The sequence below is a fragment of the Lactuca serriola genome, chromosome 9 (genome assembly GCF_051521515.1).
Source record: "Lactuca serriola cultivar US96UC23 chromosome 9, Lser_US96UC23_V15, whole genome shotgun sequence".
NCBI classification, from domain to species: Eukaryota; Viridiplantae; Streptophyta; class Magnoliopsida; order Asterales; family Asteraceae; genus Lactuca; species Lactuca serriola.
This window is the reverse complement of record NC_136416.1, coordinates 158,942,284-158,968,188: the sequence shown is the minus strand read 5'-3', so window position 1 is coordinate 158,968,188 and position 25,905 is coordinate 158,942,284. Positions and strand designations below refer to the sequence as shown.

General features: G+C 35.9%; 2 protein-coding genes across 2 annotated transcripts; both read left to right on the top strand.

The window, feature by feature from the left end:
* Window positions 1-15,565: 15,565 nt before the first annotated feature.
* Window positions 15,566-16,256, top strand: LOC145076205 (uncharacterized). The gene is made up of 2 exons (XM_079022164.1): window positions 15,566-15,619; window positions 15,771-16,256. Exons 1-2 carry the CDS (start codon window positions 15,566-15,568, stop codon window positions 16,254-16,256), a joined length of 540 nt encoding a protein of 179 aa, XP_078878290.1.
* Window positions 16,257-18,133: 1,877 nt separating this feature from the next.
* On the top strand, window positions 18,134-18,733 carry LOC145076204 (uncharacterized). The gene has a single exon (XM_079022163.1). The coding sequence runs from the start codon at window positions 18,134-18,136 to the stop codon at window positions 18,731-18,733; it is 600 nt and encodes a 199-aa protein (XP_078878289.1).
* The last annotated feature ends 7,172 nt before the right edge of the window (window positions 18,734-25,905 follow it).

The following is a 25,905-nucleotide window of genomic DNA, read 5'->3' as shown; positions in this document are numbered from 1 at the left end:
ATGGGGAATTGTTGGCCATTGAGGAGAAGCATAGATATTGATTTTAAGAATGTTGGAAGAGGGGATCAATGACATATCAAACTTGCGACATAGTCAAATTTTAGGGTTAATTGTTGATCATATCATTAAGAAGATTCTCTTTTTAGAACTAGAGAATTAATATTGTCAAAGAAGATTTTGCGATGTATTTAAATCGTGTGCACTAAGTAATGATTAGTGAATCTCTGGTGGTGATATCAATTAGTATCATTATTGTTGGGGAAAAAATTTTCCATGTTAATATATACTTATTGTAAAATAACATTTATCTTAAGAATAATCTGATGTAAATGTTAAGAAAGTGTATTGTAAATCTATAGTTCAAAGATGGAATCAAACTATTTCCACTTGGGTTCATCGAGGTTAGTAGTTTAAGCATTGGAAGTGCCATCAATTTTATCAAAAAAATTCAAATATAATTTAATAGATTTTAAAATCTTCTATCCATGCATCATAGTTGAGAAGTTGTTAAATTGCAAGGATTAGAAGGTCTTGATGTTAGTGATATTGTAACGTTTTCTGAGAAAATGATAAAAATGGGAAGAAGTGAAACTATCAGCTAATGGTGTATAGGGTGTTAACACACACACACACACACACACACACACACACACACATATATATATATATATATATATATGTGTGTGTGTGTGTGTGTGTATAGTAATATTCGGATGTTCGAGGTACTAAATTCCAAGTATTTTTGCATTTTGAAGTGGGTCACGACGTGAGCTTTGCACTGTTACGTCGTGACATGGCCTTGTTTCGTCTCAACGTGACCATGTATTGGTCATGACGTAACAACAATCTGATGGCCATAAAAAACTAGTTTCCGTATGTTTAAAGGAATGAAGAGGCTAGGGTTGCCCATCCTCAGCCTCCTTCACTCTCCAACCTCAAGAAACCCTATTCCAAACCCTCTTGGTGATTCTTATCCATTTTTGGTGCTTTTTCTAGCTTGAAAAAGAAGATAAGAAGGAGAAGAAGGTGTTTTATTGGTGAAGCTTACAAGGAAACATCATCATCATCATCATCTCATATTCTTTCTGGACCTTTGTAAGTGTCAAATGCTCAAACTTTATTTCTCTAAGTTAATAGATCTAGGATTTTGTCCCATTATCTACATGTTTAAGAAACTTGGAATGAAATAAACAACGTTAACAACTTTATGGATTCTAAGGGTCCCTTGAGCATCATGAGGTCCAGATCTAGAAGTTGGTGGAGTATTAGGGTCATGCATGAGAGTTTTAGTGTTATCTTTCTATTTTTGACCTAGAATGGATTGAGGACATGCATGAAGCATGCATGTCCATAAAGTAAACATTTTTATGGACCTTTGGAGTCCGCTTTAGCTTCTGAAAAAGTTAGGGTTGGGACTTAATGGTTTAAGGACTTGAATCATTAAGAGGATGTTCAGACTAAAATCAAGACGTGACATTGGAGGTCTCATGATGTGAACAAGGAAGGATCCTATGACATCCCCATTTTCATGGCCAGAAAAGACCGATTTGTTTATGCTTATTTAAAAATCAGAGTATCCTTTTTGAAGAATAATATTGCGGAATTTGTCCCCAAAAAACATGATATTGGTATTATCAAGGCATTTCCGAAGAAATGTATTTTAATTATATTAAAACATTAGGATGTCGTCGTCAATACAGAAACATAAGCATAACCAAAATATTACAAGCCTTATAGTAATTAAATTGGTGGCCTAATACTCTTTGAATCTCTCAACAGTATGTATCTTTCATATAGCCACCTATCATACAATAAACTGAGTAGGTTAGGTTGGGAAACCTGGTGAGTACATAGAGATTTAAATCCCACAATGTTATAATAATGTATATCTCAAACTTGCAATTCCAACTATTATCATTAATACAGACATATTGTAACATCCTGTTCTGGATAGTTTTATCATTTACGGCCCATGGGCCTTAATCCGAGTATGATAAGGTTTTGAGGCTTTGAAATAGAAAGGTTTAGGCCCTTTTAGGATGCGGGTAAGGTAGGTTGTGTGATAAAAGAGTTCGGTTTGTGCTTTAGAGCCCAAATGTATTGTTAAAAGCATTGGTTCAGACTTTTCATGAATTTTGGATCTGAGTTCGAGTAGGCTTCAAGAGGAATAAAGTTGATAGAAGTGTAGGGCTTCTCGTTACCTTTTCGTGGATATAAGGATCGTCGGAAACGGATTTATAACGAAGAAGTTATGGCCTTCAGAAGTTTTGTGGTTTCAGGCTTAGCTGAGTACGTTGGGCGTACACAAAGCGTACAATGGGCGTACTAGTGAAAAAGGAAGTACGTTGGGCGTAATTTGGAGTACATTGGGCGTACTGACCAAGGGTGGTCGTGAATGTTCTTCGGAGTACGCTGGGCGTATGCTAATCAGACCTGAACCCTATTTTAGGGTCTTGGACCTTATTTAAGCTCCTTATCTCATAACCTAACCCTAATATCTTTAGCCTCCATCCCTCTAAACCCTAGAAATCGACCCCAAGCCTCCATTTGAGTGATTCTTGAGCATTTTGGTGATTTAGTGAGTTTTTGGTGCATATTGTGGAAGAAGGAGTTCCTTGAGGAAGCATTGCTTGGCTTGGAGCTTGTGGATCCAAGCCCTAATTAGGTTGATCTAGTTCCAGAAAGCATAAAGTTTGAATCTTGGTGGCTTTCTCATGTGAATTGATGTGTGTAAAACGAACTAGTTTTAATCCTACTAACTTAAACACAAAGACAAACACACGAAAGGCAGTGTACCTATCGATTAGCAGTTTAGTTCAGGTAAGTAGGGGGTATCGAACACAGGGAACGGTAAACAATTAAAATAAATGCTAATATTATCTAATTAAAACAATTAATAAAAGTCGGGGGTTTCTCTAGTTTTGCAAGACTAGAAACTTAAACAATCAATTAACACTTAAACAAAGACAATTAACAACTAAGAAGAACAAGAAAAGACAACTAGATTCAATGATAAAAGAGACTTCTATTCAGATTCGATTCACTTATTCTTATGGTTGATTTCGTGGCAAGTGCAATGGATCAATATGTCAATGGTTACCGATTCCTAATGTGATTGGGTTCATGTTCACTATTACCAATCCTTTAGTAGACAAGTTAATTCAAACAGTGATCAAGTGATTAAATTAAGAAGTTTCCTAGTGTTCAGTTCGTATCAAGCAAGACTTATAATAATAGTTAATCAAATTTGTTCAATTCAATCAACTCATGTATAGATGTTCATCACACATGCTCACACATTGATTTACATATTTTAAAGTTAACCCTAGTTTCATATTCACTATTCCTAGGCATACAATCTTATATTCATAAAACTATATGAATCAAGTAATCAAGAAGATATTCATGCAGCTCAATCACTTATTTGTTAACTAAAAACATTTATCATCAATACATAAGGATCTTTAATAAGCTTAACAAGATGAATAACCAAATTAATATCAATTCAACCACTCAATCAAACCATGTTCATAAGATTATCTCATCCAAACAGAAGTAAAAGCTTTTAGCTCATATCTATAGCAAGTAATAACCTAAAATCAAAATCTAATGATTCAAACATGGTTCAAAACAAAGATTAAGAAAAGACGAATGATTATTTGCCTTTGGTTCTCTTCTAAATTGTCTCTTATGTTGCAATCTCGAAAATAGCAGCTCCAAGAACCCTTCTAGTCTTCAAAAGTCGCAGCTAGCCTCCACAAAAAGTTAGGGTTCGAATGAGAAGAGTTTCTATATATAAATTCTGAAAACAGCGTCATCTCGACGAGTTTTCACCAAAAACTCGTCGAGTTTTTTCGATAATCCGCATATACAACGTGTACAGCAAGGCATCCTTAAATCGAGAATATTCCAACCAACTCGTCGAGTTTTTGGTAAAAACTCGTCAAGTTTCTTTTGGAATCAACATTTTCTCAAAACACGAAAGTAGTCTGAAATTATGTCTAGTTTTCAGAACATTTTGAATCTCGTCAATCGGAGTTACGGTTCATGAGATATGGACAAAACACTGACGATGGGTCAAACTGTCCAGCAACATCCTTCTTTCTTCAGTCTTCAATCTCCAAGCTTCCAATCACTCAAATCCTCTTCCTTTTTCACCTGAGCATGTCTTTTATTTCTGAAATTGAAATATTAAGCTAATTAAGTACCTTTTGTCCATTAAATGATATAATATCAACAATAATTAATAAGATAATGAATGATTTCTATGACTAAATAAGCCCATATCATGAATCTAGTGGGGTGATGACTTGTTATGTTTGGCTTTTGAAGAAGAAGGAGCTTTGAAAGAGAATAGCTTGAGCATCTAGCTTTTGGATCTATGTTCTCCTCTTGTTGGTGCATCTTCCAGAAGTATCAAGTTTGAAACTTGCTTATTGTTGTGCTAGTTTTTGTTTTGGGTCCATTTTAGGGTTTTTGGTCCCTAATCTTGAAGCTTTATGAGTTGTTGAACTCCAGAGCCTAATATATGTCCCTTTAAGTGTTCTAGTGGAGAGGATTCATAAAAATGAGGCCTTGGACGTTGGAACCACCTCATGCATAAGATATGAGGATTTTTCAGAGTATAGAGTAAGAGTTTTTGTGTTTAGGACTTGATCTTCCATGCAAAGGCTTAAAGTCACGAGCTTTGTTGTGTATGAGACTTTATGGAGACCAGATCTAAGAGTATAGCTATGGTCTTAACGGATTAAGACCAAGGGAGTGGAGATAACAATCATGGACGTTAGTGATGAGCATATGACCCGTTGGACCGGACCGGACCGGAAAAAAACCGGGACTGGACCCAGACCGGACCGGATATACATATTAATGGGCCGGTTTTTGGATTTTGTTTTTACCATTAATCGGTTTTCGGGTTTGGACCGGACCGTACCCGGAATACGGGATTTAACCCGGACCGGACCGGAAATTTTTTTCTCCTTAGAATATATAGATAAGGATATTGAATTATTAGTTAATGTTATATATAACATTATGTATAAAACTTGATGTTTTTATTTTAACATTGTTTATAAATCTTGATCAACGTTTGTTCCTATCACTTTACAAGAAAGAATATATCTAGCACGCTATTTTTTGTTCAAACATGCAAAAAAAAAAAAATTAAAAACAGTCAAAAAAATTTTATAAAAACATGCAGTTTTTTATAAATAATGTTGTTTTTTGTTGTTTTTTACACAAAAAAGTTGTTAAAATGCAGTTTTTTATTAGCAATGTTGTTTCTTTTTTGTTAATACATGCATTTTTTTTAATAAAAAGTGTAGTTTTTATGCTAAATAGTGTAATTTTTATTTGTTCCAAATGTTAATAAGGTTTGTATTTTTTTTGTAGACACCTCATTTGCACGTGATCTAAGTAAAGTCCCGCATTGTACCAATTTCAAAGCCTAGTTCGGTCCAAAACCCGAAACTCGGTTTACTACCCGAGACCGGACCGCACCGAACCCGAACCTGATACATCCAAAAACGGTCCGGTTTTCGGGTAAGAAAATTCACAATTTTCGGTCTTCGGGTTTTCGGTCTTCGGGCCGGTCTGGTCCGGGTTTGGCCCGTTGCTCATCCCTAATGGACGTACGCTGAGCGTAATTCCAATACGCCCTGTGTACTGACCACTGTCCCCGATGGCCAATCTGGATTATGAGTACGTTGAGCGTACCAAGGGAGTTATGCCCCGCGTAACCTCACTGTGGACTTTTGGGCTAAGTCTCATTTTGGGGCCTTGAGTGTTGAGCATGGAGTTTGGGCTTGTTACAATAGGGTATTGAACCAGAGGAATGTATATATTCGTGCTTAGGCCCTTGAGTTGGGGTTGCCATTTAGTTTCAAGAGTGGGCCTTGGGTGAGCCCATTTATTATTGGGCCTTGGTGGGCCTAATGGGGTTTAGGCTATTACTGGGCTGGTTAGTGGTCTTCATTTAGACCTAATGAGTGAGAGTCAGGACATAGTTCCTAACTGGGTTAATTGTGGGTTTTGGCTTAGAGTTAGAGGCCGGTGCGCAGCAACAATGTTTTTAGGGGTTGTTCTTCATCCGAGGTGAGTCTTCTCACTACACTTTACCTAGCCTGGTACTTATATGTGACCTGAGGGTCTTACGTGCTTACATTGGGTGTTAAGTTATCATGCTTATTGTTGTATGCTATACATTATCTCTTTGTTATTTATGCTATACGGAGCTTTACAGACCGGACCAGAGGGTCCAACGAACCGTGGGACTGGAGGGTCCCACTGAGACACATTGACCGGAGGGTCTTACAGTGATATAGCCTCGAGTGGCTAATGAGTTGTGTGTGCGGTATTTTGGGGAACTCACTAAGCTTCGTGTTTATCGTGTTATGTGTTATGTGTTTCAGGTTTTTCTCAGGATCGCGGGAAGGCACCGACTCGATTATACACACCAGAGAAGGAGTTATGTTTTGAGGATCCTGGATTATTAATCAATCAATTATGGAGATGTGTTTTGTAAACTAAACAAATGAGATTTTGTGAAATGCGTTATAAATTTATATGATTTTAAAATGAAAAATTTGTTTGGAAATTTACGGTGTTACACAAATCATATCTCTAAAACAATTTATCCCATCCTGTCGATTCCCACATATAGATCCTATACAAGGATCTTATAAGATCTAGCCTAAAGGATCATTATGAACAACAAACTGACAACGTTGCTTTAGAAATTATGTGACAACAAACGAGGATCAATAAATACATCAAATGAGGGGAATGGAACAAGTTTCACCACGAACCTTCGTTCGTAAAAACAACAACATGATAATTAAGTCAGGGATGGTTATCTAAATAACTATGCCTAACAGTGGTCTGACGTCGTGATGTATTTTACCCCTAGACTAACCCTATCCAACAATACAACATCAAAATTTGCCTAGCAGTAGTCTGACATCGAGAGGTATTTTACCCCCAGACTCACCTTATTCGGCAATGCAACATCAGACATACCTGGTAGTGGTCTTCTAAGGACACACTCAATTAGGCAGTCTACGAAGTTCCCCCAATTACTTCTTGAAAGGAAACGCTGAAACATGAAGCTCGTCCGATCACTTCAAAAAAGAAATGATGACTCCAAAGCTCTTCAAAATAAAAAGTATGGTCAAATACTAATAAAGTACTCCCGTACGCTCTCGTACCCCGACACGCAATAGTGTAAAAAAAGACTTTGTACATGATAGTACTTTTGGCACATTATAGTACCCTGGTACGAGTAGGAATCGTACCCTAGAACATAATATTACCTCGATACAAGCAACACCTAATACACGGAGCTTTGAAAAAGACTTGGTGCTTAGAAAGTAATTTTGTACGTAGGACATACTCCACCGATCATCAATCTCCTCGAACAGAGTTTCTACTCTCTATTCCTATCAAACACGCACCCTTAATAAGATACTACCTAATATTCAAACTTAATTGAACTAAGCATCTCTTTTAAGTCATATTTCATCACTAAGCAAGCCTACAATGTTTATAATCAACTTTCAATACTAACTCTGTTTCGGCATTACTATCCTAATTTAATGTAATATTTTATACAGAGTATTAAGTATTAACATACATTTATTTTCTTATTTATAATATTTCTATTATTATTATCATGTAAATACATCTTAACACATATAGAACCATGTCTGGTTCGCCTAAAGTATATCATCAAATATACATATAACAAATATTTCCAGATAATAAGCATATAACTCACATATAAAATTTCAACATATATTTAACACTTTTATTAATACCTGTATTAAAATCATGTTTATGAAAGGGACTATGCACTCACTTGTTAAAGTGACGACTTGAAATTTGGGCAGCGCTTCACTTCTAACAATTCTATTTTCCTTCGACGAAACCCAATATTATTATCACTAGATTTTAGTCTAATATTTATTGCGACTAATTATTAGTCTAGATTTATCATTAACTCAAGGTCTATGTCATGATCTATCAAATAAGGATCAGCCAGGCAGGACAGTTGGGAGGCAGGACCATTTTGGCATATAGCTTTTCTGAAATCCAACAACCAAGCCAACATAACCATTCTAGACACCTCTCCCATAAGTAGATCAATCAGTATAAAGAATTTGGGTCACTAATATATATATTTTTTATAGGTTCATAATAACGATAATGAACTTAAACATAAGTTATACTTAAAGTAGGGTAAGCATAACTCACATACAAGGGGGTTTAGCGAGGAACCAGGCTCTACATGGGCAGAACTTCTTAGCTAAAACCTCTTTTTCTCGGGGCTTTCCGGTGCTCCAGGACTCGCTTCTAACACTTAGGAAGTTCTTGGGAAAGGCTTGGAGGGTTTGGGAGTAATTAGGAGAGAAATGTTAGAAAGGTGTGGAGAAATGAAGTGATTGGCTCCTTTATTTATAAGTTTTCTGATGGAAGAATGGTTAGTGTTCCCTTGTTGAATGTTAGGCGTTCCCATGCCACGTGTCGCCATCTGGTGGCAAGCCGTGGTGAGGAAGCAGTGGCTTAGATTGCGTCATGTGTCACTCGTAGATTACTCCAAAAACTAATTATCTTCTAAAATCTGTAACTTTCATATATGAGCTCCGTTTTGACGTTCTTTATATCCACGCGTAGGTATCGACGGGATCTACAACTTATTTTTAGACTCCGTTGGCTAATTTTGACTTTATTTTCAAATTTATATTTTAACAGACTTTGACAGTTAAAGTCCGTTAAAAATTCATAATTTTGTCATCCAACGTCCGATTTCGATTGTCTTTATATCGTTGAGCTCCTATTAACGAGATCTTCAATTCTCATTTAGGTTGTGTTAGCTAAAAATCGATTGATCTAAAATTCGATTTCCAGGCTGTATACTATTGTGCAAAATCTTAGAAAAAATCATAACTTCCTCTAATGAAGTCAGATTTGGACGTTCTTTTTATGTACGTTCTCGGTTTAACATATACTACGAATTTTGTTTAGATTGCTAAGGCTAAAAAGTAGCTTATCAAAAATTCAATTTTTACGATACACAGAGCTGTGCCGATTTAGTCGCAAAACTTCGACGGGTCATAACTTCTTCGTTATAAGTCATATTTCAGTTTTCTTTATATATACGGAATTCTTGTGAAATATACTATAACTTTGGTTATGATTATTTATCCTAAATAATCTTCTATCAAAAAATCATTTTTAATGTTTATTATCTGTAAATTGACTAAGCCCGAATCTACGGGCGTTATAGATCCCATGTTTGAGGTTGTCTGTATTCTCATGAAGTAACCAAGGATGGCTCACGTTATGACTTATGACGAGTTGGTTGTCCGTGACTGGGTTGGAGCGAGTTAAAGGGAATCGGACCGAGTGAGTTCTCACGATGTGACCAAGGGTTGGTCACGACATGAGATTCAATGTTGACTTTGACCGTTGACTTTTTAGTTGAGTTGACTTTTTGTCAAACTCCTAATTTTAGAAGAAGAGATAAGGGTTTACCTTGTATGGCTGTATAGTTGGTGTATAGCATTTATATTCTTGGCAGTAAGAGCGGTAGCAGTTGATCATTGTCTAATAGGTGAGTCTTCTCACGATACTTGTGAGTTGAAGGCACCAATGTCAGCACATTGGATTGTGCAGGATGCTAGTTTTCTTCGTGATACTTGCATTCATGACCCTAGGGTAGCCTGTGGCATTTGTATGAAAGACCATGGGGCTAGCGTATGGCAATTGCATGAAAGACCATAGGGGTTACCCATGGAACTTGGATGTTAGACCATGGGGGTAGCCCAAGGCATTTCAAGGAAAGAACATGGAGGTAGCCATGACACTTGGTTGTAAGACCCTGAGGGTAGCCGAGGGCATCCAAGGGAAAAGACCATGGGGGTAGCCCATGGCAATTATATGTAAGGTATGTGGTATTTTGGGGAACTCACTAAGCTTTTTGCATATGGTTTTGTGGTATAATATTTTAAGGTGCTTCCAGTTTGAAAGGAAAGGGTCCCACGTGATCGCACGACATACCCCTCATGATTTCGCATTTATGACTATTTTACGCTGACAATTTTTTTACACTATATTGTGGTTTTTTGTGAGACATATGATGTATGGATTTGATGATTTTTAAAAATGAAAATTTTATCACTATATATATATGTGTATATATATATATATATATATATATATATATATATATATATATATAATGGTTGTAAAATTCGGTCTAGGCGGCCGATTAATCGGCGCCTAGATGCTTGACGGCCTCCAACTGCCTATGAATAGGTGTTAGAGGGTAGATTAGGCGGCCTTTGTCAATATCAGTTAAAACCGGCCCAAATCGGACCAACTCGGACCTAATCGGTCCAGCTGACTCTAAAGGACCCACCAACTCAAAGGAGCCGGCTTGCCAAAAATACAACTGTGTTTCTTTTAGTATGAAGGATTCCCTTTTATAGACTATGTTTTCCTTGATAAAATGTTCCCAGCTTCGATGTGAGATACTCAAACTTTCACTCTTCCATATATGTTCTTTAAATCTTGTTCTTCCCTATTTTTCTTGCTGAATAGAATCCTCCCCTGCTCAACTTCGACTCCCCCGTGCTCGTTCTTCGCCATCGTCTTTTGCCACGAGCTTCTCTCTACACCAATCATCTACCAACAAGTTGTTCTGATTGTGCTATTCCTCGAGCTTCTCCAGACTTTCAGGTTCGTTTCTCTCTGCACCGATCATCTACCAACAAGTTGTTTACATAATTCGATTCTCGATTCTTGATTCTCGATTTCAGATATTCAAAAGTGTGTATCGATTGCTCTAATGCAGGTTCTTAGTATTATTCATCTACCAACAAGTTGTTCTGATGTCATATGCTCAATTGCAGATAGTCGGGAGCGTCGATTGTTTATAGAATTCAATTTTGGATTGGATAGGTCGGCATCGATTGGTCCTCTCTCTACTTTCTCTTGTCAATTTTGGTACCAATTTCTTCTTGGACTTATTGCATAAATATCTTTGTTGTCACATGCGTATTTTGATTATAGCCTTGCGATACACAACTCCAATTGAGTAATCTGATTCGTGTTCTTTTTCAATGATGTGGTTGATATGGTTGTTTGATAACTAGCATGCCAAGTGTTTATGTAAATTCTTAAGAGAAATTTCAGTGATTTTGGGTGTTTATGGTGCGGCAGTGGTGGAGTAGTTGAGGGTGTGATGTTGCTGAATAGATGCAAACAGGAAGGTTATCAATGGTGATGTTTGGTGGTTGGAGCAAAAACGGATGGAGCAGTTGGTGGTATTTGGCTTTCTTATTAGGGGTAGAAAGGAGGTGGTGTTTTAAGGTTGTTGTAGCTCTCAATTTGATGGCTTGAATGAACTCGTTGTGAAAACATGATTTTGAAGAATTGATGAATAACATTCAAAAACAAATGAAGAACATTTGTAATTCTTGGCTGATATGGTTGTTTAATCCAAATCATCAATGAAATAATATATTTGTTAACTTGTTTACTTATATTATTAGGATTAATGTTATATTTATTAAATTTTTAATAATTTTTTAATAATTAATGGTCCCGATTAATCCCCGCCTAGCCGATTAATCCCTTAACCCAGTCCACCGCCGAGCCTATGTCGAGCGTTTTCTACAACCTTGATATATATATATATATATATATATATATATATATATATATATATATATATATATATATATATATATATATATATATATATATATATATACTGCCCGGGACGACAAACAAGTACTCACCTTGCCGCAACATCACAATAATCTAGCCTAAACATCTATGATGGATAGCCTTCACTACCTCACAAAAAGGCCCAACCAAATATGTAACATCTCAAAAACCATGGTAATATTTTTTATTTTTTAAACATATTTTCATAAATCTGTAGAATAATCAAACATTTTTTCCAAGACAAAAACATAAAGGTCATAATATCAATATCATCTCTCAAAACATAAATCAACAGGGAGATGTATATGATCATGCCTTCACTTCACCCCGATCATCGGAAGTACCTGAAAAACGTTTAATCCATAATTGTAAGCCAAAGCTTAGTGTGTTCCCCCAAAATACCCCACACAATAATATATATATATATATATATATATATATATATATATATATATATATATATATATATATATATATATATATATATATATATATATATAATGCGTGCACACCGGGCCTACAACACAAGACTGGATTGCCCCGAGCCCACAGCATGAGATTGGATTACCTCTCCCCAGGCCCACATCCCATGACTAGCTTGCTCCCGAGCCCATAACATAAGTCTGAAATACCCTTCTCGACCCTCATCTTATGACTGGATTGATCCCGAACCCACAACACAAGTTTGGAATGCCCTTCCCAACCCGCAACTTATGACTGGATTACTCTCGGGTTTGTTGGCGTACAACAAAAGCATTACCGTCTCGACCCAACCACACTATGTCAACATATGCAAACAAATAAACAATAACCAACAATATATTTAATCATACATATCTATCAATCTAATAGACCACTATAGCATTGCAACATCTTATACACAATGATACATAACATAATCTATTGGACCAGCATTGGTGCCTTCGACCTACGATTATAGTAAGAAACTCACCTAAATAGCAAGTTGTTCGAATAATCATTTCTTGTTATATCCTCGCCTCAAGAAAATGTGCAACGCTTAACACCATCCTTATATGTCGAATCCTCCTAAAAGATCAAACATATATTTATAAATGTTAAGTTAATTACTATTTGCATTTCTATTTTATTTAGTAACTTCTATCACTATATTTTTCTAGAAGTAATTTCATCTACAATCAACAAATGAATATTTCAATATTATAAAATCATTGATATAATTCCATATACTAATAAAATGAAGGTCATGATCTTTTAAACCCAATTAATTGGCCATACTAATAATTACCAATTAATTATATCTTCCAACAATTAGTGGTTCTTTCGTTAATCAAAATAGTCATTTCCAAATCATAAATCAAATGAGTAATTCCCTTTTGTTAGCACATTAAGATTCATATCTGTTTATTTATATACCTAATGAAAATACTTGAATAGCCCAATAGACCAAAGGCCCAAAATGATTAATGATCCAACATAAATTAAACTAGTCAAATAAGTCAAAGCAGAAGAACGCCTAGTCGTCCATCCCAGCTGTACCGATAACAACTCAGATGACACCTACATTTATATTTATATCTGTTAAATTAATTACTTTTTCCATTTCTATTTTTTAGTAACTTCTATCAGTATATTTTTCTAGAAGTAATTTCATCTACGATGAACAAATGAATATTTCCATAATATAAAAATCATTGATATAATTCCATATACTAATAAAATGAAAATCATGATCTTTTAAACCCAATTAATTAGCCATACTAATTATCACTAATTAATTATATCATCCAACAATTAATGGTTCTTGCTTTAATCAAAATGGTCATTTCCAAATCATAAATCAAATTAATAATTCCCTTTTGTTAGCCCATTAAAATTCATATCTAATTATTTTTATACCTAATGACAATGCTTGAATAGCCTACTAGATCAAGAGAGCAAAATGGTTAATGGTCCAACTCAAATTAACCTGGTCAAATAAGTCAAATAAGAAGAAGAACACCTACCTGATTCGTCCATCCCAACCGTATCGATAACAACTCAGGTAACACCTACCTTTCCGATAACAACTCCCTTACCCAACGGTGACTTCCTTTTTAAGCGTCACCTTGCTTTCCGAAGACCATGATCTCGCAAGGTCTTCCTTCTAACGCCTCGTCGGAGTTTCAAGGATTTGCTGCTTCTTCCCCCAACGGCTTCTGACGCTCCGACATCGACTGTACCATCCCATCCCCCTTTATTTCCATCTGAAACACTGCCCCAGGTTAACCACTAAAGAAAACAATGAAGCAATAATAACAGGAGGGGCCAATGTGATTTAGAGGCGCCGAAGGTCCCGTCCTATCCCCCTTATTTCCATCTGAAACATTGCCCTAGGTTAACCACTAAAGAAAATGATGAAGCAACAAATGAAAGGAGGGGTCAGTGGATTTATACCTAACCTTACTACGTCCAAAGATCGACATATGCTCTAAAGCAACCCACTTTGAAATTTAATGACTCACTAACATCTACACCATCATCGTAGGTTGAGTTCATCACTTAACGTCTCCTACGGTTTTTCCAATCTTCTTAGTTAATGACAGGAAAACTCCAAGAATCTTAAAAGAGTTGTGCAACTGGTAGCTTGATTGCTCATTAAAAAATTCCATCAAACACACCTAAAGTATAAGTTGATAAGTTACTAGGCACAATGTATTGTATAGAGTTTATAAAAGCAGAGCATGACTGGTGTGCATGTATATAAGGCATTACCTTTTATAAACTAGTTATGTCTTTTTTGTAAACTTTGCTCATACACAGGTATAGTTCAAATCCTTAGGAATACTACAAATTTTTATAACATGCATTTTATGACACACAATGTCACGTAAAATCATAGAGTTTTGTAGTGAAAATGGTATATGTTATTCTTAATAGTTGTATCATTTTAACAACATAACATATGAAAATTTTGAAGTTTAAAACTAGTTTATGTGTTTATAACATATAAGTGTCAAACCAATTTTTTATAAACTAGATATAGCTTTTACATAAAATAATAATATTTTATGTGTACTTTTTTGTATAAAATAGTACATTTAAGCACATGTATTCTCCCCCAAAGCATATAAAAATATAAAAGAGGGGTCGTAACACTCACCTTAAAGTGTGGTTGTTGATTTATTTCGAGAGTTTGACGCGAGAAATCGAGGTGTATCGCTTCTAAAACGAACCGTTGGTACTAAATTAGTTACCTATTTAAGCAAAATAGTACATTTAAGCACATGTATTCTCCCCCAAAGCATATAAAAATATAAAAGAGGGGTCGTAACACTCACCTTAACGTGTGGTTGTTGATTTATTTCGAGAGTTTGACGCGAGAAATCGAGGTGTATCGCTTCTAAAACGAACCGTTGGTACTAAATTAGTTACCTATTTAAGCAAATGGTATATTTGGTATTAATTACTAAGTATGGGATTTGTTTGGTAAAATAATCAATAATTGGGACTTATATTGTAATCATATTCCAAGAAAGGGACTAAAATGGTTTATTTAGATTCCAAGTTTGAGTTTTGGACTAATTTTGTAACGAATTTCTCAAAGGAGGTTAGGATTTAAATAATTTAAATGGAAGTTTGAGTGGTTAGGACTTGATTTGTCAATAAATCTCAAAGGAGGGTGTAGTGTAACTTAATTAAATGAAATGGAAGTTTAAATAGTTAGGACCCATTTTGAAAGGAATTTCGATGGAGGGGGTTTGTTTAATTTAAATTGAAGTTTGAACAGGATGTTATCACCTCCTGTTCGACGTGCATGCGAAGAACACAAATAAAAAAAAATAAGTAAAAAAGTTCCTATTTTTTAATGATCGATATGGAACAAAAAGAATTAATCGAAGGTGGTGGTGGGTACTTACGAGCAACATCTGTTAGTTTTTACTATTAGAAAATTTGTTATAAACAGTTTAGATGGTAGTTAGATAGAAGGGTATTTTCGTCATTCATATATTATGAGTTTGTTAGTTCGTTTGTCCTTCTCTTCTGTATATGTATGTATTCTTCATCATTATTGAATACAGGTTTTGGAATCAATTTTAAACAAAACTTTTTCATTCTCTCAAAATCAACATGGTATCAGATTAGTTTTCGATTCTATTTTCGATTCTGCATTCATCATGGCCAATCCACTTGATTCTACTGGATATACTGCCATCGATCCATCCAATCCATTTTTCATTGCTCCTTCTGATAATCCGAGTTCTATTCTCATTACAAATCCTTTTAATGGAATTGGTTTTGCATCTTGGAAACGATCAATGCTTATATCGTTAGCTGCCAAGAACAAATTAGGTTTTGTTGATGGATCAATTTATGAACCAACAATCACCTCATCTTCGTATTCTGCCTGGTTTCGAGCCAATTCTATGGTGATAAGTTGGATTTTGAATTCTCTGTCCAAAAATATTGCCAATAGTATGTTATTCTTGACTACTGCTCGAGAAATCTGGCTTCAATTGAATCAAAGGTTCGAAAAACCAGATGGCACATTGATTTACCAAATTTAGCAACAGCTATATTCGACTTCTCAAGGTTCAGATGATTTCACCACTTATTTCACCAAATTAACACGAATTTGGGATGAATTGCGTCTCGTTCAAGCAATTCCTCCATGTTCTTGTGAAGCTGCATCTAAGATCAACATTTTTTTTTGAAGAACATCGTCTCATTCAACTTCTTATGGGCCTTGATGATTCTTACAAAGTCATGCGTGGTCAAATTCTCATGACTAAACCTCTTCCGACTGTATCCATTGCATATTCCTTGATCCTTCAAGAAGAACGTCAACATGGTATAAATACTTCTACTCCACTTAATAATGACATCATTGCCATGAATGCTTCTGTTGAAAATAGTTCTATGTCCAAGAAATCGTTGGTTTGTAATCATTGTAAAAAGCCTGTTCACACCAAATCACAGTGCTATCGTCTACATGGATTCCCTGCAAACTTTAAATTCACCAAATCCAAGCGTGAAGAACCAAAATCCATTGTTCAGAATGCTGTTGTTGACTCCAATTCTAGTAAATCACAAGAACAATTTCAACAGTTGATTATACTTCTTCAAAACAACAATATCAACTGATCATCATCTAGTTTTTCTGCTCAAACTTCTCTTATGGATGGATTTATGGAGTCTGAAGGTACTTTTTCTTTCAAAAAGTTTGTTGCTAATGTGTACAAATCATCATCACTTTTACAACCATTTTATTCATGGATTGTTGATACCGGGGCAACAGATCATATATGTTCCAATAAAACATTGTTTCTTTCTTTATTCAAATTACCTCATCCTCATTTCATTGGTTTACCTAATGACACTAATGCATGTGTCTCTTTTGCTGGAAATGTCAAACTACATGATTCCTTAATTCTTCAAGGAGTCTTGTATGTTCCCAATTTAAAATACAACCTTGTTTCTATTTCCAAGTTGAATTCTCAACTCAAATCCTTTATAGTTTTCACTGATCAACATTACCTATTGCAGGACCCTTCATCACGGAGTAAACTCTCTCTTAGTCTCTTTGGCAATAAGGTCAATGATCTTTATGTTTTTGATCATCGAACCATTTGTAATTCCTTGTCTTTCAGTTTTTCTGTATTCAATCTTTTTTGTAATTTTGCAATTGTTGTTACAAAACCTTCTAATACTTTGTTATGGCACAAACGATTGGGACGCATTTCAATTAGCAAGTTGAATCATCTTTCTATTCCTGGTTGTAAATCTCATGATGATGATATTGATTCATGTATGAGCTGCTTTAAAGCTAAACATCATAAATTTCCATTTCCAACTAGCTTATCTTAATCTCAAGCTGTTTTTGATCTCATTCATGTGGATGTTTGGGGTCCGTACAAGTACATGTCTCATGATGGGTTCAAATTCTTTGTTACTATAGTTGATGACTATAGTAAACACACTTGGGTACATATGGTTACACACAAAGGGTATATGTAATGGGAGTTATCAAACAATTTGTTGTTTTTGTTCACACTCAGTCTAACAAAACCATTAAAGTTGTTTGCACAGATAATGCTTATGAACTTGGATGTATTCATGAAGGTATAGAGTTCTATATCAAAATGGGAATTTTACATAAAAAAATCTACTCCTTTTACCCCTCAAAAAATTGGCATCGTTGAACGGAAACATCGACATATACTTGAAGTTGCACGAGCCTTATTATATCAAGCTGGTCTTGGGTTTTCTTATTGGTCTGAATGCGTCCGGACAGCTGTTCATCTCATTAATCGAATGCCTTCAGCTTCTCTTAAGTTCAAAACTCCTTTTGAACTTCTTTATCAAAAGCAACTATATTTGGCATAGTTAAAGCATATGGATGTTGTGTTTCATCACTACTTCTACCGTGGGTCGTGATAAATTCATGTCAAGAGCTCATCCTTTTGTATTGATTCGTTATCCCATTGGACAAAAGGCTTTTAAGGTTCTTAATCTTACCACTAAATCCATTCATATCGCAAGGGATATTAAGTTCTTTGAAAATATTTTTCCCTTACATGATATATCCCCCACTATGTCACAAAACCCACATTCTTTTCTTCCTAAAAACTCCAGTGATACACCTATTGCACCTTCACCACCTTCAATTTCTGTCCCTACTGAAAATGTTTCTTCTTCTCAGTCTCAACCTCCTAACATTCCTAGAAGGACATCTTCTAGAACACATAACCCACCTATGCACTTACGATATTACATATGCAACAATGTTATTGATTCTTCACACATTTGTTGTCATACTGTTACACATATGTGCAATGTTGATCCTCAAGTTTCTGTTCTTTATCCCATTTCTACTTTTTTTTTCAATATTTCTAAACATGATGTTGGGCCTACTTTTTATCATCAAGCTAAAGGGAATCCTCATTGGGAACTTGCTATGCAACAGGAACTTGAAGCTTTACAAACCAACCATACTTGGGATATTGTTTCATTACCAAAGGGCAAAAAGCCAATTTCATGTTGATGGGTATAAAAATTAAGTATAAAGTTGATGGATCTATTGATCGATATAAAGCATGGTTAGTAGCCAAAGGTTTCACTCAAAAAGAGGGTATTGACTACAACGAAAACTTCTCTCCGATAGTCAAATTCAATATTATTTGATGTCTAGTTTCTTTGGCTGTTAAAAAAGATTGGAAGATTCAACAACTTGACATTAATAATGCATTCCTTCATGGTGATCTTCATGAAGATGTCTATATGAAATTACCACCAGGCTGTTCTACTACTTCAGATCATCTTGTTTGCAAACTTAAGAAGCCACTATATGGCTTAAAGCAAGCTTCAAGGCAGTGGTATGCAAAATTGTCCCATTTTTGCATCAAAAAGGATATACTCATTCTCTTAATGATTATTCTCTATTCATTAAGAAGACTTCTACTTCATTTGTTATATTAACAGTGTAAGTGGATGATATTTTACTAACAAGTGATAATCAAGATGAAATTTCTTCATTAAAAATGACTCTTGATAGCCAATTTCGTATTAAAGACTTGGGGGAAGTCAATTACTTTCTTAGACTTCAATTTGGCAAGGTGGCTGAAGGTTTAGTTGTTCATCAACAAAAATTTTCTCAAGAATTACTTGCACTCTATTCTATGGAAGATGTTGTTCCAGTTTCTACTCCATTGCCTCACAATCTTAAGCTATTACTGCTTATAGACAATCCTCTCAATGACCCTACATTGTACAGACAACTAATTGGCAAGTTGAACTTTTTATTTCATACTCGACCATACATAGCTTTCACTGTACAACATTTGAGTCATTTTAACAAAACTCCTTGTCAACAACATTATGATGTTGCTTTACACGTATTGAAATACATCAAAGGCACTGTTAATCAAGGTTTATTCTTTAATAAACTTTCTAACATTGAGGCTTATTGTGACTCAGATTGGGCAGCATGCCCAATCACATGAAGGTCAGTAAGTGGTTATTTCATTCTATTTGGGGGAAGTCTGATCTCTTGGAAGTCAAAAAAGTAGGTTATAGTCTCTCTTTCTTCAGCCGAGGCAGAATATCGTTCAATGAAAAGAGTATGTGCTGAGTTGGCATGGCTGTCTACACTTCTGCATGAATTTCAAGTGCCTAATATTACCCCCATACCCTTGAAGTGTGATAATATGGCCGCCATATACAATGCCACAAACCCCGTTTTTCATGAAAGGACTAAACACATCGAACTTGACTGTCATTTTGTTCGACAAAAACTTCAAGAATGACTCATCTCTTTATCTCATGTTCTAGCTACTTCACAACATGCTGATGTTTTTACCAAGAATCTACCATCTTCAAAGCATCGAGAAGCTATTTCCAAGCTGCATGTAGTTCCCTACCCTCCATATTAAGGGGGGTGTTAGTTTTTATTGTTAGAAAATTTGTTATAGACAGTTTAGATAGTAATTAGATAGAAGGGTATTTTCATCATTCTTATATTATCAGTTTGTTAGTTCATTTTTCCTTCTCTTCTGTGTATGTATGTATTCTTCATCATTATTGAATACAAGTTTTGGAATCAATTTCAAACAAAACTTTTTCATTCTCTCAAAATCAACAACATCAGAAGCAGGTACGTAAAAAAGTAATAATGGAATGCGCATCTCAACATTTTAGCAATATGATCCTAAGTACTAACTTTGGCACCAGAGGGCGTTATCAGGCCCTATCCGATAATGTTCTTATCCTAGATTACCTCTATTTTGCAGACATGATTCCTCGCATAAAATTCATAAGGGAATCCCATTTCCTTCTATTAATGAATCAAGAAGCTATTGGATTAAGATGTCTATGCTCATAAGTAAATTGATATACTCTTGTGGTTAAAATCAAACTCCTTTTGGGTTTCCCTCATAACTAGAAATAGCTAGAAATGATATTAAGAGACTGAAGTATAATTTATTAGATTATTATATGATTAATAATCTAATTGGAAATTATGAGAAAATGATTTGTTAATATATTATGTGATGAATATATTAATCGGAAATAGACAATTAATTTGTTGATTTATTATGTGATAATAAATTAATATGTGATCAACTGTTAAATAATTGATTTGTTAATTTATATGATTAATAAATTAATGTGAAATCAATTAGAATTGATTAATTATTAATCAGAATTAATTTGATATTAATTGGAATTAATTGAAGGTGCAAGGGGTGAATTGTATTTGTTCAATAGTTGAACAAAAGAAGCAATTCGAGAAATCTCCATGGTATGGACAGTTTTAGAGGGTTTCCTAGGGTTTCTGGAAGCCTCTTGGTTGCATAAAAGGAAAGGGTTTAAATTAAGATTAAATCTATTATTTAATTAATTCAAATTTTGCTTTGCTTGCAAGTTACCTAAACTATAAATATGACCCCTTAGCTTGAATTTTTCATTCACCACATTACCTAAAGGCACATGAGCAAATTTTCCTCACATCTCCTCTCTCCTCCTCATTCTAGGGTTTCTAGTTTTGGGTGTGACCAATTAGAGGCATCATCCTTTTGGTGCTAGCTTTCTGTAACACCCGGTTCCAAGTATGCATTTAATCAAGTCAATTTTATAATTTTACTCTTGGACTCGACGAGTTGAAGGCCCAACTCGTCGAGTAAGATTGAATCCGGGGCGGGAACTAAGTAGTCTACTCGATGAGTCGGAAGACCGACTCGACGAGTAGGCGTTGTCTGATGAAAACCCTAATTTCAAGGGTTTGTCCTCCTATTTAAAGATCATAATGCCCCTATGACCTTCCTTATCACTCCCTTAGTGTCCAGATAACCCTAACTCGCCACCTTGAGCCTTGTGAGTGTTTGAGTGCCATTTTTGAGTAAACGTGTGTGGTTTGAAGCTAGTGTGAAGAAGAGGAATAAGGAGGACTTCGAGAGAAGATTGTAGATCCAAGAAGAACAGCAGTTTCTCCTCACTTTCTGGTAATCAAGCTTATTACTTGACTTGTAGTTTCTTAGATCTCCTTGTGGTTATTTTTATGAATTTTTGGGTCCAAGAAGCTTGATCTTTGGGTATTTGATATCCCAAGTTAAGATAACTTCAGATTTGGAACCTTAGAGGGCCCTCATGGCATAAAGGTGCCATCTTCATGGCCATGAGAACCCCATGTATGAAATAAACCCTATTTTTGGTCCTTTGAGCATAAAGTCCCATGCATGTATGTAAAGTTCATGACTTTACGTGTTATATCTACTTAGGGAGCCCAAATCTACCTTCTGGATGAGTTTTACCCATCAGAAATCGAATTATTAGACTTGGACATGCATGGACTCGGCGAGTCATGAGTTGATTCCCAAAAACTGTTATGGTATGAGGAACCCATTTTGGTACAGAAGGGATTTGGATGAGTCCAGGGAGGGGACTCAATGAAATGGACAACGCCATGGATTTGGAAACCATGGGACTCGACGAGTGCAGGAACGTACTCGACGAGTCCAAGGCCATCTCCCAACTCATGAAGACAGACTCGACGAGTTGTTCATATAACTTGGTGAGTCACAGACTGGTCACATTCTGAATATGAAGATAAACTCGACGAGTTCAGGAAGAACTCGGCAAGTCAGATGAAGATTGTCTAGATGTTATGATTGAAGGTGAACTCGTCGAGTTCTTGCTAAAATCGACGAGTAGAGTCGGGTTGGGGGTAGTTGAGAAGATCGGGAATCAGCGAGTTGATGAGCCAACTCGGCGAGTCTGGTCAACTGGGAAGTTGACTTTGACCATAATGTTGACTTTAGCCAGGGGTAAAATGGTCATTTTACCCTAAGAGTAGTTATCAGGTTTTGACTAAGTTTCATTGTGGGAATTATTGCCGGAGAGCCACCGGAGCAGCAGCTAGATATTTCTCACTCAAGGTTTCAGCAGTCAGACACGCGAGGTGAGTGTCCCTTCAGTAAGAACGGGTCTAAGTCACCAAGTTCGGCCCGCAGTATGAGTTTATTAATAGTTGAGTGTAGGCAAGGCTCGTATCTCTTAGTTAGTTGAGTGTGGGCGGGGCCGGTATCTCTTAGTAGTATGTTTGCAATATGATTCATGATTGAATGATAGACTTAGTATACTTGTTTCTGTGTGATACTTGTATGTCAGTATAGTAGCTAAGTGTGGGCGGGGCCCATATCTCACAGAAGCTGAGTTTGGGCGGGGCCCGTATCTCAGACAGTTGAGTGTGGGCGGGGCCCGTACCTCAAGACTAGCAGAGTGTGGGCGGGGCCCATATCTCCATGAGTGTGGGCGGGGCCCGTATCTCCTATTTGCATGTTATGTGTGTATGGTATGTGGTAGTTTGGGGGAGCTCACTAAGCTTTCTGCTTACATTTTTCAGTTTTGGTTATAGGTACTTCCACTAATAAAGGGAAGGGCTGGGGTTGATCGCATGGCACACACCACAGTCACAACCTGGGAGTTCACTCTGATGATTTGATATGAGATTTTGATATGAGATTTTGATTTGAGACAGATACTATGATGTTTGATGATACATGATTATGATTTTTCTTATGATGGTTGATGGTTTTAATAATGTTTTCAAAATGAAATTTTTTGTGGGTTGTATTTTTGGGATGTTTCACTTTCCATGACCAACAAACACAAAGGATTGAAGTGATTTGTTTACTACAACAAATCAAAGGTATGTAACCTTAATCCTATGTATATTTCGATTATAATAGGTTTCCTTTAGGGTTCTTGGTGTTCATAGTTTATTGCTACTAATTAGAGAAAACAAATATCATTTATAGGTTGCGTGTGAACTTAAGTGTTAAAGTTTTCTGCTTTACATGTTTTTGATAACCTATAAAACCCCTTAGTGGTATCAAAGTCATTGTTCTGTATTGATTGTGCATAATATTAATGGATCAAAAATTATGGTTTATCGAAAATAAATGCTATCCCTTTAAAATTTTTGACTTGGATAGGGTTTCTTGAAACCCTAGCCTTCACCCTTTATTTTCGAAATGGTCTTAGGGTTTCTTAAGGTTTCTAATTTCCTTAATTATTATTTTAAATGCGTTAAAATTAGAATAATTAAAACTTGGTAACGCTATCCCCTGATTTTTGAAAATTAGAAGGTTATAAGATTAAATTTGAATTATTTATTAATAGTTCAATTGAAAATAATTATTTAATCCCCAAATGATTTAAATTAATTTTATTAAAATTTTAATTAAAAGATTAAGATTAAATCATAATTGGTTTAAATTTAATCAATTAAAATTTTAATAATTAATTTTAAACCTTGTGTTTTAAAAAAATTTAAAATACACATTATAAATATATATGTATATATATATATATATATATATATATATATATATATATATATATATATATTAAACCTTAATTACAATATGTATAAGAAAAGGCCAGTCGAATAGCTAGTAAGCCTCATTCACAAAGTCATACTATAAATAGGGTACAAGGAAATGACTTATAAAATGGTCGTTGAATGGGTATCCTTTTCACCCACCGCTATCATGTGTGGTGGAGGGTCGTTAGATGAATGGGTTTGATAGGACATAATCAAGATTAAAAGTATCATATATAAAGTACTAGAACCTTTTTTTTTAAATCACACTCTAGTTACTTTAGGAAAAATGTGAAATGTATGTTAATCCATGAAAATGCATATTATTTCTTTATAATAAGTTAGTGGAGCGTGTGTAGTTAACCGACACACTAATGTGGGACTATAAAGTTGAAATGATGAAACAACTCGTGTTTATAAGTGTTTGTGGTCAACCGGCGCATCAATGGGAGATTATAAATCGATTGTGTAACATCCCAAAAATACAAGCCAAAAATTTCGTTTTTTAAAACATGTACTTAGCAAAACATTTAGGAATAAATCATTCAACGATCATTTCATTTCACAAAAGATGTTGCATGACGGAAAACATTGTCATAATCATAAAAGTGTCAGAGTACAATTTCCCAAGAAAATATCATAATGCGGAATACAAGCAGGTGTGTGATGTACCGCTACCGCGCCAACTCCTTCCCCTTCAAAGAAGAGGTACCTGAAACCAAAACTGAAAATTGTAAGCACGAAGCTTAGTGAGTTCCCCCAATATACCACATAACATACAATCATATATCATACATACTGCCAAGCAATTCTAGGGTGCCCGACCTACCCGGTACGGCCATTCTGGGGTGCCGACCTACCCGTGTCGAGCCATTCTGGGGTGCTAACCTACCTGTGTCAAGCCATTCTGGGGTGCTGACCTACCCGTCAGTCCTAACAACCGACCCTCAGGGACTATTCCCCTCCTACTACCACTATCACATATAACATATCATGCCAGCATATAACATATCATGCCATACTGTCAGACATATCTGGGGTGTCTGACCTTCGGTCCTAACAACCGAACTCTACTACTATCACATATAACATATCATGCCAGCATATAACGTATCAAGTAGTAGCAAACCTAGATGATATCACAAAGACAATCACCTAACATACAACTCCTACTGGTGGGCCGGCATTGTAGCCGTAGACCCACCGCTAATGGAAGGTAACTCACCTTGAAATAGCTGCTGATCGGTGTGGGAAATGACTGACTGCTGCTGCTGCCACTCCGGAAATCCTCCGGCTATAATTTCCACCAAAATACTCAGTCAAATACTGCTAACCGACTTCAGGGTAAATTGACCATTTACCCTTAACAAATCAAGAGTCAAGTCACATTCAACTGCCAGTTGACCAGACTCGCCGAGTTGGCTTGCCAACTCGCCGAGTCCCTTTCCCTTAGTCTGACCATAAATTCGTCCCTACTCGTCGAGTTAAGCGTTGACTCGACGAGTTTTCCTTCTATACCCAAGGCCAATAGTCCTTCATCCTACTCGCCGAGTTGTATGAACAACTCGCCGAGTTCATCTTCATCCGAAGAACACTCTAAGCTGTGACTCGCCGAGTTGCGTGAACAACTCGCCGAGTTGCATGAACAACTCGCCGAGTTGTTCTTGAGACAAGAAGATTGCCTTAAACTCGCCGAGTCATGGCATTGACTCGCCGAGTGACTTCATGAGTGAGTCTGGCTTCCGACCCACTGAGTCACACCCAATGACTCACCATTCCCAACCCGCAAATGCGAAAAAGGGGGGAAACTCGGGGACTCGCGACTCGACTCGCCG

Excerpts from the sequence above, each read along its gene's own strand:
- LOC145076205 (XM_079022164.1), top strand. The coding sequence starts at position 15,566 with ATGGAACAAAAAGAATTAATCGAAGGTGGTGGTGGGTACTTACGAGCA. Across the intron at positions 15,620-15,770 it reads GGTACTTACGAGCAACATCT|GTTTTGGAATCAATTTTAAA; the intron begins GTTAGTTTTTAC and ends TATTGAATACAG.
- LOC145076204 (XM_079022163.1), top strand. The coding sequence starts at position 18,134 with ATGTCAAGAGCTCATCCTTTTGTATTGATTCGTTATCCCATTGGACAA.